This window comes from Anguilla rostrata, chromosome 14 (genome assembly GCF_018555375.3).
Source record: "Anguilla rostrata isolate EN2019 chromosome 14, ASM1855537v3, whole genome shotgun sequence".
In the NCBI taxonomy this organism is placed as follows: domain Eukaryota; kingdom Metazoa; phylum Chordata; class Actinopteri; order Anguilliformes; family Anguillidae; genus Anguilla; species Anguilla rostrata.
Window position 1 is genome coordinate 28346688 of NC_057946.1, and position 13374 is coordinate 28360061.

The 13374-nt window shown below is 45.9% G+C and overlaps 2 protein-coding genes across 3 annotated transcripts in view; both read left to right on the forward strand.

Annotated features, from left to right (window-relative positions):
* Positions 1-48: 48 nt before the first annotated feature.
* On the forward strand, positions 49-4870 carry crybb3 (crystallin, beta B3). Its single transcript, XM_064308932.1, has 7 exons — positions 49-162; positions 1499-1586; positions 2086-2102; positions 2568-2639; positions 3157-3289; positions 3828-3970; positions 4520-4870. Exons 2-7 carry the CDS (start codon positions 1512-1514, stop codon positions 4737-4739), a joined length of 660 nt encoding a protein of 219 aa, XP_064165002.1. The 5' UTR covers positions 49-162; positions 1499-1511; the 3' UTR covers positions 4740-4870.
* A 1381-nt stretch (positions 4871-6251) lies between these two features.
* Positions 6252-13374, forward strand: part of LOC135238831 (paxillin-like) — a 34405-nt gene continuing 27282 nt past the window's right edge. The window contains exon 1 of one of the 2 annotated variants that reach the window (XM_064306935.1): positions 6252-6877. In XM_064306935.1, coding sequence (XP_064163005.1) covers positions 6865-6877 — 13 coding nt within the window. In that variant the 5' untranslated portion in view covers positions 6252-6864. The remainder of the gene's footprint in view (positions 6878-13374) is intronic. The other variant, XM_064306934.1, reaches the window with a different exon arrangement.

A 13374-nucleotide genomic window follows, 5' to 3' on the forward strand; every position in this document is an offset into this window, starting at 1 on the left:
TCCCCGTTTTTCTGCTGTCCTCGCCAGAAATAAACCATAAATACCCCCCCCCTGCCCCAGACTGCCACACACTGCCCCAGCCACAATCACGCACACTGCCTGCACCAAGACCGCGGGTTACACACGCCACCGATACACCCACCAGCACCGGCTAACGACCAGGTAACGACCGAGCCTTCCTGCTCCTGTGGGCGCTCTCGCTCCGCCTCCTGCTGTGTATGTGACCGCTCATTCCATCTGCTCCTCTCTGTGGCTACTCCTTCCACCTCCTCTCTATGGCTGCTCCTTCAGCCGCCTCCTCTCTCTCTCTCTGGCTGTTCATTCCTGAACTCTACCCCACCCCCCTGTGCCCTCCTGTCTGTCCCTCTGCCTGTTGTGTGTGACCATTGTTGCCCTGTGATTCCATCCCTGTCCCATGTCTTGTGGTTGCCATGGTTTCTTAGGCTTGGCCCAGTTTGTTTTGGTTTGCTTTTTGTGTTGTATTGTCCAGTGAGGAGCCTCACTTTGCCTGGTGAGCATGCAGTAAGTTTGAAGTTTAAAATTTGCTCTAAATGAGAGGGATGTAGTCTGCTGTTACCTGGACATATGCGGACACCTGGGATGTTTCAGTGGGGAAGAATATTGGCCTTACACTAGTTGCGAGCCTCTCACGTGGTGCGTTTGAAATCACATACTAGTGTACTATTTAGTATGCAAAACTAGCATGTGAACATTTTTAGTATGAAATCATAGCACATATCAAATAGTATGTGAAAGATAACCAGATGCCATGCTACATCTGGTGTAATAACATAGTTTGCAAATACTGCTGGCAAAAGGAGCAAAACAAGATGGGGAGCTTTAAGAGAGCTTCATTTAAGAGATGGAGTCTCTTACCTACTGTCTAGAATGCCTATGGTTCAAATTCCTTATTTTGTACGATGCTGTTGGAAATCTAATTGTACATATGATAATATTGCTGGTTTCAGACAAAAGATTAAATTTAGAGTATGAGCTTCCTGTCTTGCTGATGCCTCACGGTACTGTGTTTATCAATAAATAATTCTGTCCCCCAGTACAAGTTAAATCAACAGGGCTGTACTTTACTGGTCCTGTACAATCCAATTTTCATATATATTGGCATCATCTTGCCTTGCTTTGAGGTATCTGGCATTTATTCAGGTTCAAGAATTTAAGTATTGCAAAAAACTTGTTTTAAATAACCTCCCCCGTGTCTTTAAACACATTTTAATGTAGGCTAACAAGAGCAAATGACATAAATGCTAAAATTAATTTAGCATTTTTCACAATTTCCCTGTTTTGTATCTTGTTCTTTTGTTTCTGTGCACATACTGAATGAAACTCTTCTGTTCTGTTGCCAGTTCTGGCAATGTCTCTATAATGTCAACTATGCCACTGCTCCCAATAGTTAATCCAAACAGTTACTGTAAACTCCAGCATGTTTTTTTTACCATGACTAACTCCGTGTTACCCCCCTCACCTCCCCACCCCCCTCCAGGAGAAGACAGGCAATGTCGGAAAAGCAGGGGCCCGCAGAACAACTGCCAGCCGGAAAAAGTCAGGGAGGGGTGGGTGGCAATTACAAGGTAACTATCCTCTCCACTAAAAAAACATTTAGAGATTTTTCTATGAAATACAGGACTGATTTAATGGTTGCTCGGTAAAAGAAAAGCGTAATGTTTTTATCTACGTTGTAGACCCTGAGTCCAGACGCTGGTTAATACGCATCCACACGTTTTCAGACTCCAGTCCCCGGACCCACCCTGCCTGGTTTTACATGTGTTTCTGCATCAATGACCAGCCAGCGAATCCACACACCTTGTTCTCAAGCCCTTAAATAATTGCACTTGAATAAAAGAAAACTACAGACACCAGCGGAAGCTGCGGCCCTTCTGGACCTGAGCTCTCAACTAAATATGTCACATCAAACATCCTCTCCGATAATGATCTCACACAAGTCCTTCTCCTCACCAATGTGACCGTCTCCTTGCAGGTGGTGCTGTGTGAGGTGTAGTCGGGCTGTGATTGTCTCCTTGCAGGTGGTGCTGTGTGAGGTGTAGTCGGGCTGTGATTGTCTCCTTGCAGGTGGTGCTGTTTGGGGTGTAGCTCGGTTGTAATCTCTCTTTGCAGGTGGTGCTGTGTGAGGTGTAGTTGGGCTGTGATTGTCTCCTTGCAGGTGGTGCTGTGTGAGGTGTAGTCGGGCTGTGATTGTCTCCTTGCAGGTGGTGCTGTGTGAGGTGTAGTCGAGCTGTGATTGTCTCCTTGCAGGTGGTGCTGTGTGAGGTGTAGTCGGGCTGTGACTGTCTCCTTGCAGGTGGTGCTGTGTGAGGTGTAGTTGGGCTGTGATTGTCTCCTTGCAGGTGGTGCTGTGTGAGGTGTAGTCGGGCTGTGACTGTCTCCTTGCAGGTGGTGCTGTGTGAGGTGTAGTCGGGCTGTGACTGTCTCCTTGCAGGTGGTGCTGTTTGGGATGTAGTTGGGCTGTGATTGTCTCCTTGCAGGTGGTGCTGTTTGGGGAGAGTTGGGAGGTGGGTGCTCTCTGCAGGTGTGTGCTGTGAGTTGGATTTCAGGCAGAAAGTGACTCCAGGTGTAGTGGACGAGAAGTGCGAGAAAGTTGGCTCCGTGCTGGTCAACTCTGGACCGTGAGTACCGCCCTTCTCTTCTGCCCTCCTCATCTTCCCTCCATCTCTTCCTCCTCCATCTTCTATTCCTCCTCATCTTCCCTCCATTTCTTCCTCCTCCACCCCCTGCCCTCCTCATCTTCCCTCCATCTCTTCCTCCTCCACCCCCTGCCCTCCTCATCTTCCCTCCATCTCTTCCTCCTCCATCCCCTGTTCCTCCTTCTCCTTCCCCTCTTCCTCTTCCCTCCATCTTCCCTCCATCCTCCATTCCCTTCTTTTCCATCTCCTGGACAAAAGTTTAAACTCAGAAAACAACCTGGTGCCTCGCTTGACTTCCTGTCTTCCCCTCTCCTGTTTGAATTATAGAGAAAATGGTTCATGTTTAAAGGAATGTGTTGATTGAATGAAGTCCAATAAAGTCCAATAAATGATAGTAAATCAAAAATAAATCAACAAAGAGGAAAGTAATGAATATGTGAATGGCTGAATGTATGAATGGGTAAATGGGTCAGTGATGTGACCTTACCCCCACTCGCAGGTGGGTTGGGTTCGCCCAGCAAGGGTTCAAAGGGGACCAGTATGTTCTGGAGAAGGGGGAATATCCACGCTGGGCTACCTGGACCAGCAGCCAGAACAGCTACAGTCTGATGTCTCTACGGCCACTCAAAATCGTGCGTACTGCAGCACCGACCAGCCTACTGACGCACACACTGACTACAGCATTACCGAGAGACACTGACCACATCACTGGTCCTTTACTAAGAGAGTCACATCACAGATACTCTGACCACCAAACTGACTGAATCGCTAACATGCTCACAAGCAGCCCTTTAGCTGTTTTTTTAAATGATTTATTTTTAATTTTTCTTTAATAAAAAATGACAAACGCGAAACTGTACAAACACTGCAATAATCAACTCATCATAAATACACTGGGGCTAACTGAGTGAAGTGATATGTCCAGAGTAGGCTTACAGGGAAAGATCTGAGATATGCTGACTTTTGCACTTAAAGAAACCACTGCCGCTGGGCTTACAATGAAAAAACGTGTATCATTGCGTGACTACTAAGTTTATAAATCAGTGAATTTTACAGTCGTAATGCGCTGCAGTTGAAAAGCTGAGTGGATTTTTGGATTGTTTGACTAAGCGTCCTTCGACAGAAATGTGTTTTTGCGGCGTTCACGTGTGACTTTGTCGCCCCCTGCAGGACAGTGAGCAGCACAAGCTGCACTTGTTTGAGGCAGAGGGGTTTGCAGGGAGAAAGATGGAGATTGTGGACGACGATGTACCCAGCCTGTGGGCCCACGGCTTCCAGAACCGCGTGGGCAGTGTGAAGTCACTCAACGGAACGTGAGTTACCAAGCTGGAATGATTTGGCTTAAGTTGTTGGGAGACAGAACTCTCAGTATTCAGAACAGAGAGCTGAATATCTGGTGAGTCTGTAGGATCTGTGGTGTCGTCGCCTTCCTCTCATTGATAGAGGGGGACAAAGCCAAGCTCGTGTAGATTTTAAATGTAATAACACTGACACTGGATCAGTGACTGCTGTTTCCCGTTTGACAGCCAGGGTTAGGACAAAGGTTGGTCAAGGAGCTCCGAAATCAGTTGTTCTTTACACAGCATGGGAAAGTCAACAACCTGATAAAATGTTTCAGAGTAGGTGTGCTGATCTAGGATCAGTCTAGCATTTCTAAATCAAATCAATTTCAAATAAAATTTTTATAATCTCTGTTTGCAAGGTACTGCAAAAATGCAAGTTCAAGTTCAAATGTTTTTTTTTTATTGGCATGAAAAAAGTCCTCATATTTAGTACTTGGTTGCAAGTCCTTTGCATTTGATGACTGCCTGACATCTGCCATTCACACACTTACATTCTCTCGCTCTGTCTGTTTTCCTTAGGTGGGTGGGGTACACGTACCCAGGCTACAGGGGTCACCAGTTCGTGTTTGAGAAGGGAGAGTTCAAGCACTGTAACGACTGGGGCTCGGCACAGCCGGAGATCCAGTCGGTGCGCCGGATTCTGGACATGCAGTGGCACAAAAAGGGCTGCTTTGACACCCCCGACCCCAAGCCCGCACCCCCACCCCCTGCCCCGCCCGCTGCCGCCGGCTCCAGCTGAAGGAGGATCACCGGCCCCGCCCCCAGACCCCCGCCCCACCTCGCCTCTCCCAGGGGCGTTAAGAAGCAGCGCATTAGGAAATGAGGAAGTGCTACGTGTGTCTCCGCTGGCAATAAAGGTCTCTGCTCTGAGTCAAACGCTCTGTTGCAAGTGTCAGTTTTGAGTGTGGAATTGGAGTGAGAGTTTGGATTTGGGTTGGGTTGAACTAGGGTTTGGGTTGGGGCTGGGGCTGGGGCTGGATTGGGTTGAGGTGGGGTTTGGATTGGGTTAGGTCGAGGGTCTGACAATGAGACCCCATACTCCTCTTTCACCCCATGGACATAAAAACCTTACTGTCCCTCTCCTGTGCTACACAACCCCCAACCCCCCAAACCACACACACACACACACACACACACAAGCCCACTACAGTAGAGAAGCTCACTGCTGTGCCACCCCCACCTGTAGGAGCAGGATAAGGAAAAGTGGTGCTTCTAAAAAACGTTTCTGCTATCCAACCACACCAGCGCCCTGTGTCTCTGTGTTCTTCTGCATCCATCCTCCTACGAGGCAAACTATTTGACTGCATATTAAATATTAAATCAGCAGGTTCGTGAGCAGCTTGGCTTGTCTGCTCTGAAAAGGTTGAGTCTCTTTTTTTTAACATGTCTGGTGGGCTGAGGTGTGAGTCACCGGCCCCCCTCGCCCTGCCATAAAAAGCCATTTTGGCATGTGGGTTGGGCGAAGGGTCTGTTTACACCTGTTTTCACTCAAAATACCGCATGTGCCTTCCTGTCTCGACACCAGCCGCAAACTCCAGTAGGGTCCCGCAACTGCAGTCAAGTCTCTGTTGCCTCATCCCTATCGGCGGCGGCTTTCTATGGAACATGAGTCTGGTCTGGAGGTCCCATTACCATTACTCTGATCTGTCTGGCTGTCCGTCAGTCTGTCAGTCAGGCTGTCTAAATATACCGTTTCTTTTCTGCGTGGCGTCTGAAATAACCCCTGCCATTGGCTGTATACAAAGGGAATGGAGTTACGCATGACCTTTAAGCTAGAAAAGTTCAAAAATGCTCGTTAAGGTATACTGCTGTTTCCAGATCTGCAGTACACTTTGAGGTTTTTCCATCGTTTATACATGATAAAATACAGTGAGATTGGAATACATGGAGCACATAAATGTATGTGTGTGTGTACACATATATCAGAATAGAAATTACATAAGAATGTTTTCTGTTGAGAATAGGCCAATCCGTCAGTATAGCGTCGTCATATCTGAAGATTTGAAGTTCCGTGCGCACGCATAACGGATCTGTCTCCCATCTCACTGCAACAGCCAAGAACACCTAAATTCGGCCGCATACTCGCCATGCCTAAACGATGGTGAAAATAATTCATTATCAACTCTGACATATAGTTGGAACCGAAATGATCTTGGCACATGCGGGCCCTAGGGATTGTAGACTTGTGGACACACGTACGGGAGAGACAGGAGCACGCAATGTGATGTTAGGACACCCTACTTATATAGCCTACCTGAATAGCCTATTTGTTTAAACCATATACGCACAAAGTTAGAATGGTTTCGTCTTCAGCAACAGCATGTGCACTCTTTTAAAGGGTCGATTCGTGACGCGTTCTTTTTCTGTAAGTGACTAGGCTATGGTACGGAAGCCTGTTTCTATTTTGAGGACGTAACTAATTCTGGAGTCTGAAATATCGTTTTACCCGGTAAATCACTTCCGTGACGCCGTTTCCAATCTGGGAAAACACACTGTGTTTCATATAATGCCTTTCTTCATGTATTGAATGACTGTAGAAGTTGTGAATTTATTTTGAACCCACTTTAAGCGGCTAATTGTATAGCAGCTTTTATTTAAGTTTTAATGTAGCCTTCGCCCGCTGGAGGTCACTGTTTTATGAAGGCTGTTTCTTCTGCACGAGAAAGCAAGGGGAAAAGAATTGTAGGAGGCGAGCGGCGCCCCCCCGAAGAACGTCTCCGCTGCGCTGCTTGTACTGAACAATTTGAAACTTCTGTGTGGAGCGTAGCGAGGAGCGCCGGGAATCGAAAAGGAAGCCCTGGACTCAGGGGAAACAGAACCACTCGATAACGGTCCAGCTCGGCTTACTACCGAATCCTGGCACCATGGACGACCTAGGTAAGCGTGGAGTGTGCGGACTCTGTGGCTGGTGTTTTGCTGTGTCGGTGCGTTTGTGCCGTCGGGAATTGAGGGGACGGGAGAATGGAACTGGCCGTTTACGTGTAGGTTGCGAGCCCGCACTGTGATTTAACCCCGAACCGCAGCGCAGGTATCGGTAGCGAGGAGGCCGCTTAGCCAGCCTCCGTTTCGAGTGATCCATCCCATGGCGTGTGGGGCTGCCCCCTGTCCAAGCCAGGGAACCAGCATGTGGGCTAGCGAGCCGACCGCTTCAAATCAAGGGGTGTCCGTGTGTGGAATAGCGGAGTGAGCTAGCATGCTAGGACTGAGCGGCGGTGTTGCACAAGTCGGGCTTTTTTTCTTAGGGTGTGTGGACAGTTCTGTCTATGGTCAGCTCCTGTTTTTGTTTGGAGAAACGGTGGTTAACCAACAGCAGTGAGCTGCACTAGCTATTCGGGCGAGCAGCGAACAGTCGCTGGGTAACCTTCCTCAGCTGTGACTGAACTTTCATAAGTTGTCACCGTGTTGATGTATGGACATGCGTGGACGTGGGCCAGGGGTGTCTCTGAAGGAACACTTTACGTGACCCTGAATTTTCATGGATCTCACCCGTGGATCGTGTCATTTGCTTCGCGATTTTAAGTTACAACATTGGCAGTAAACGATTATTCAAAATCAGTCCTAAATATAACTTTCCTGCAAATTTTTAAAAGGTTTAATGTGAGGTAGCGAGCCTTGGTTAGGTTTCCACGTCTTTCGCATGTTTGAACCTGTTAGTTGCTCAGCGAAAATAGTTCTGGCTGCGGAAATGTTTCCTCCTCCCCGTGCGACATTATTGATGTGGGGATAAAGTATGTGTATCCGCGGGGACAGTTGGGAGCGGAACTCACTAGTGAGATCAAATGATTAGTTAGCTGAAGCGATTTAGGGTGTTGGTTTTCACTTGTTTGTTCCACTCTCTTTTTATTTATTTATTTATTTATTTATTTATTTATTTATTTATTTATTTATTTATTTGTTTTTGTTAGCTTGTAAAAAATCCGTGCGAATTGTCAACCAAATCTCAAATAAACAGTGTCGCTAGAATAGGCTACTTGACACTTCGTTGCTTTGACCACTGTCGCTTTGTCACCGGCACATTTTTAACCTGTTAAAAAAAGAAAAAGTTTACCCAAATTGTACGTTGATATGTTTGTAGAGACATATCCTAATAACATCCCTTACAGAAAGATAGACATAAGTAGATCGTCGAACAGCATATTCATTCTCTTCCCGGTGTCAGGCCAAACTGGATATAGAAAACAGTGCACTTATGATACAATATTAGTGCACAGTTTTGTATTACGTCCCCGTTTTTACACAGATCCGCATTTAAATCTTTGGCTGTACTACTTCGTGACGTAATTGGGAAATGCATGGGAAAACGCCATGTTTCAAGGTGAGCAGTTAAGTTGACCTATGGACCCTTAACTGCAAGGCACGCACACTTCCTCCCCCGATGAAATTTGTGGAACTTCAACATTTATATACTGGATTTGGTAAATGGCGTTCCATAACTGCAATACTCTATAACAGATTTAAGTAGAACTTAACGGGAACAGGTTGGGGGCAGTCACTGTTAATATGGAAAATAAGTATAGACAAAACAATCCACTCTCAGGTGTCAAGGTCAGCAGCGAGTGGCGTGGGTGAAGTCACCCCAGTGGCTTGTTATTGATCTTGCCTCTTGATATCATATTGATCCCTGGCTCTCTGCTGCCCTGGAGGGCTGCAGTGACCATCCTTGACCACTAGAGGTCAGAGGTCAAGGTGAGGGAGCAAAGGTGGCGAAGGTCTGCAGTCTGATCTACGATTCGTAAGGTCTGCAGTCTGATCTACGATTGGCAGTCTTATCTGTTATCACTTGTTTGGAGGAGTTGCTCACATCAATAGTTGGGGTTTGTGTAGGACATTGAGAGCGAGCTCACACATGCACACGAACATTCGGCTGTCCCGATCCGGTCATACAGTACTGGCACCAATTGTGGAAATGGGAATGTACCGTTGTGTGGAGCAGAAATGTGAGGCTGCACACTTTGGCTGCGAACATTACCCAGTATTCGTTTTTATTAGTATCCTTTATTTGTGCTGAAAGCTTCATGAGAGTATTCATTTCTTATTCGGGGTCTTTCATAGAAAAGTTTAAGCTTGGCACTTGCTGCTTATTTCCCAGATGCCTTGAAACATTTGGCAAATTAATTGCTTTTGGAAGCCTTTTTATGCCTGCGCTATCGACAAATTAATTTTTGTTCAAAATGCCAGTCTCTTCACATTTGTGCGTTACTTTAATAATATTGCAATAGGCCAAAATAAAAATAACATTTTTGCTTTTTACACTTCTATTGATATTTATTTCCCCATTATATCATAATCCATACCCAGTATCACAACAAATTGTTTCAAAGGGCATTGTCCTGGCTGTATTCTGTAATATAATTGCTTGTTTTCCAACAGACAGCTAGCAACTGATAAATAGCCTTAGCTTAGTGGCTGGCAAGCTACAGAACGCAGGTCTGTTATACCTTATAGTTGTAACATTAGATCCTGCCCAACAAATATAAGACAGGATTATTCCTAGCGTGCTAGCTAACCAATGGGCCCAGTTTAGAATGAAGTAGCTACTTCAGTGAATACGCAATTTGTAAGTGAGGTGGGTATGCCTAAAGAAGGCAGGGTACTGGTCTTTCCCTGTGGGAATTCTGAGACATCTTTATATTTTTAGCAGAACCTTGCTAAAAAAATTCCCAAAAATGCTGAGACAGTAGCAGCAGTATCATCTTCTTCTTCTTCTTCTTCTTCTTCTTCTTCAGGGCTCTGTTGTCTATTTATAGGTCATACCTAGCACCCCCACCCCTCCACCCCACAGTTGAAGGTGGCACTCGCACTCACGAACATGCTCTTCCAAACATGCAAGTGTCAGCTGCCCCCTCCAGAACATTCCCTAAGAGGGGAGAGACACACTGTAGGGCTCAGAACAGTGTTTCCTGGGGGATAGAGGGAGAGAGAATACAGGTCCTCAGGAACTCCATGGGCTGCTGTGAAAATGTAACTTTCTTTTGATTGGAGATTTGTTTTTGAAACATTGTCCGCCTCTGTCTCCGCTCCCTCTGGTTTACCCTGCCTCCGCTGCATGTTACTGTGAGCCGTGTCATGGGCTTGACTCCAACAGCGCGTCTGTCTGCGTGAGGCGATGAGTTGTTGGTCTGTCCCATTCCAATACAGCACATTCAGGAGAATAACTTGAAATGAAATGAACTAGGAAAAAATATTTGTGGAACATCATGGATATTTCTTTAAGAAGAGCGGACAGTTCACCCCTCCTTTGGTATTTTTTTGCTTTATTCAGATTGGGGGACAGCAGAGAGGGTGACGGAGGGATCACTGTGCAGAAAATGTCATTCTGGGGCAAGGGTGGGGGGTTCTATACCAACCTCTAAAATATTTTTAAACTTTCTGTACCAATGCTTGCTTAGCAATAACCCATGTTACAGCTTGATCATTAATATTTGTACCAATTTCTTATAATGGTACAGCTGCCCTTACGCTACTGAAGCTTACTAATGATTTACTAACATAACAGCTTTTTGTCATTCATTAATTTTTGTGCCAATGTTTGCCAATATCTCACCTAAACCTGACAGCTTCGTCATTCGTTAATATTTGTACCAGCTAACATCTCAGCCAGTTTGACATAGGTAATTTACTATTAACAGCTATTTACTGAAGTAGCATTAAAACTATAATGGTAGCTATCTATCCAACTCATCTACCTGTATTTATTGCTAGCAAACTAACTAAGCTACTAAGAGAACAAACTAACCAGGTATTGGCTGACTATATTATTAGCTGACTGCTGTAATTTCATCCTCAGTTAAACTGCAGGCATCTCGTCTCAAAATTCAAAATCCTCAGGCAAAGGAGAAGTCATCCACAATTTCCAACATTTCGCATCTGCGATTGGTCGAAACCGCAAATAAAGATGAAACTTAATAAGTTGCTGTGCCGATGGGCAGATTTTCATCTTCTATAAAGTACTACATTTTTTTAATTTTTTTTACCAGCACTGTAGATTGATTTTTTGACACTGTAAACACAAACAGCCTGTATAATCTCCTTGGAATAGTGGTCATATTTACTTTGGCAGCTGGCTCAGTGGAAATGCACCTGGGGCAGGTAGGAAACTGACGTACTGGTCAGACCCGACCAATAGCACGAAGCCCTTAGCCCTGGGGTGGGAGGGATCACACACCTGCTGGGGCGGAATGCTCTGCCGGGCCCTGTCCAAACTGGCCGGAGGTGAGCATTATGGGAGATTTGCGCTCGCAGGCCCCTGTCTCTCCCTCACACAACCAGAGACGTGATTCAGGAAACTCTGAGTATGATTCAGTGTCACTGCCCAGAGGTTAAGAAAGTCACTGTGGGGTTTTCATTTAGATTTTGGTGAAAGAAATCCAGTTGTTAAGACGCCGGTTCCAAGTCTGGATCTGTGTTTGATCAAGCGATTCATTTTCATTTTCCTTGCTCGGTGTGCCACATGTTTGTGGTGACAGGGTTCAAAGTTCAGCATGCCCAACCCAGAGCTGTTCCGTGTAGCAGGAAAATAAGGGGAAGGAGTGGTCCCCTGAGCCAGCGCTCGACTAGCTGTGTGTATGCGTGTGTGCGTGTGTGCGCGTGTGTGCGTGTGTGCGTATGTGTGTGTGTATGTGTGCGTGTGCGTGTGTGCATGTGTGTGCGTGTGTTTGGTCACTGTGATTATCAGAGCTGGCTTACCAAAGAGAAGGCCCTTTGGGTGATGTCATTTCCTGTTGTTACGTTGGTCTCCAAGCAGTAGGATTATAATATGTGTTGATGGAGGACACTGGGGCAGGCCTTCCTGTCACAGTGAGACCTAATAACTTGTGTAATAACTCTTAAAACTGTTCACACCTGTCATCTGTCTTCACAATGCAGTCAGTCTGTGAAAGGGATACTCTAATCTGGCCCTCAAGGCCAATAGTACTGCTGGTTTTCTTATCTATCTGATGTTTAATTTATTGGTTGATTTATGCCACTGATTGGCCAGAGATTAAACTCTCCTGGTGAGTCTGCACACAGTTAAAGGATTAATTGAAATCCTTATATATATAGTTTAAGTGGTCATGTCTGAAACAGGGTTTATGGGTGTTTGGGTAAATGTGGTCCTGTTTGAAAGAGCAATGGGGAACGCTCCTGAAACCAGAATGCAGCAGTTCAGTGAAGAAGTGAAAAGTAATTCCTAAGACTGAGAAAAGCATTTGCGAGTGGAAGGTGATTTGTAGTGTAGTGTAGTGTACTCATTCACATTGCTTGCGTCTGTCTGGGGGTGGAGCTTGACAGAACAGCCACTCCCTCAAGGGCGGAGTCTTACGGCCCAGTGTTATTCACCACTCCCTGTTCGACTTCCTGTGATTTTTGCTTTATCATTGTGGCACAAATCAGCCACAACACCCAAGACTCTCCTCGCTGGTCCTTTAGCAGGTAAATCCCTACTCTAAAAAGGGCTCCTGCTCAGCTCACTCTGGGTCAGCCTGTCTGTCATTCAGTCCTAGACCCAGCTACAGTACAGAACCAGGGTGCAAAGGATCCTTCTACCACTTCCTGTAGTGGTAGTAAAGAAAAAGATCTCTCAGGACCTGATTTAGCTACTAATACTTTTAGGAGACGCGTAACTAATAACACAACCAATGACTGGTTCAAAACAAATACTTAGACCAATCGGTGGTCATGTTATTGGTTTTTGTGTGCTAAAGGGTTTTTTCATGCATTGATGGTCCTAGTAAACCAGGCCTTAAGTGTAAGCAGTGAACAGGCAGACAGGGACAGGTGTATACACTTGGCATTACATTACATTAGTCACTCAGCAGATGCTCTTCTCCAGACGGACTTGCATGTTAGTTTTGCTCCTGGTGGTCCAGGAATGAAAGGGGTGAGTGCATTTAGCTTTACTCAGGATTGTTTCGGTGTTAACGGCGAGCAGACAGGAGGGGTCAGGTGTATATATAGTTTATGTAGTTTAACTCATGGTGGTTTGTCACCCCACTGTGTTCTCAGAATAACCAGAGGAAGAAAAGCGTCTCTTCCTAGCGACCTTCTGTTTTTAGCAGGGCTGCCTGGAGATGCTGTCTTATTGGCCGGGGAACAAAGGGGGGATAACGGTGTATGTCTGAAATACGGAGTCAGTGGTGATCGGCTGTCTGTAATATGGAATATGGAGTCAGTGATGATTGGCTGTCTGTAATATGGGGTCAGTGTTGATTGGCTGTCTGTAATATGAAGTCAGTGATGATTGACTGTCTGTAATGTGGAGTCAGTGATGATTGGCTGCCTGTAATGTGCCCCTGACTCTGTCAGTGTCCTCTCTGTGTCTCTAATGCTGTCAGTGTCCTCACTGTGTCCCTGACTCTGTCACTGTCCTCTCCCTGATGCTTAGGCATGTGGCA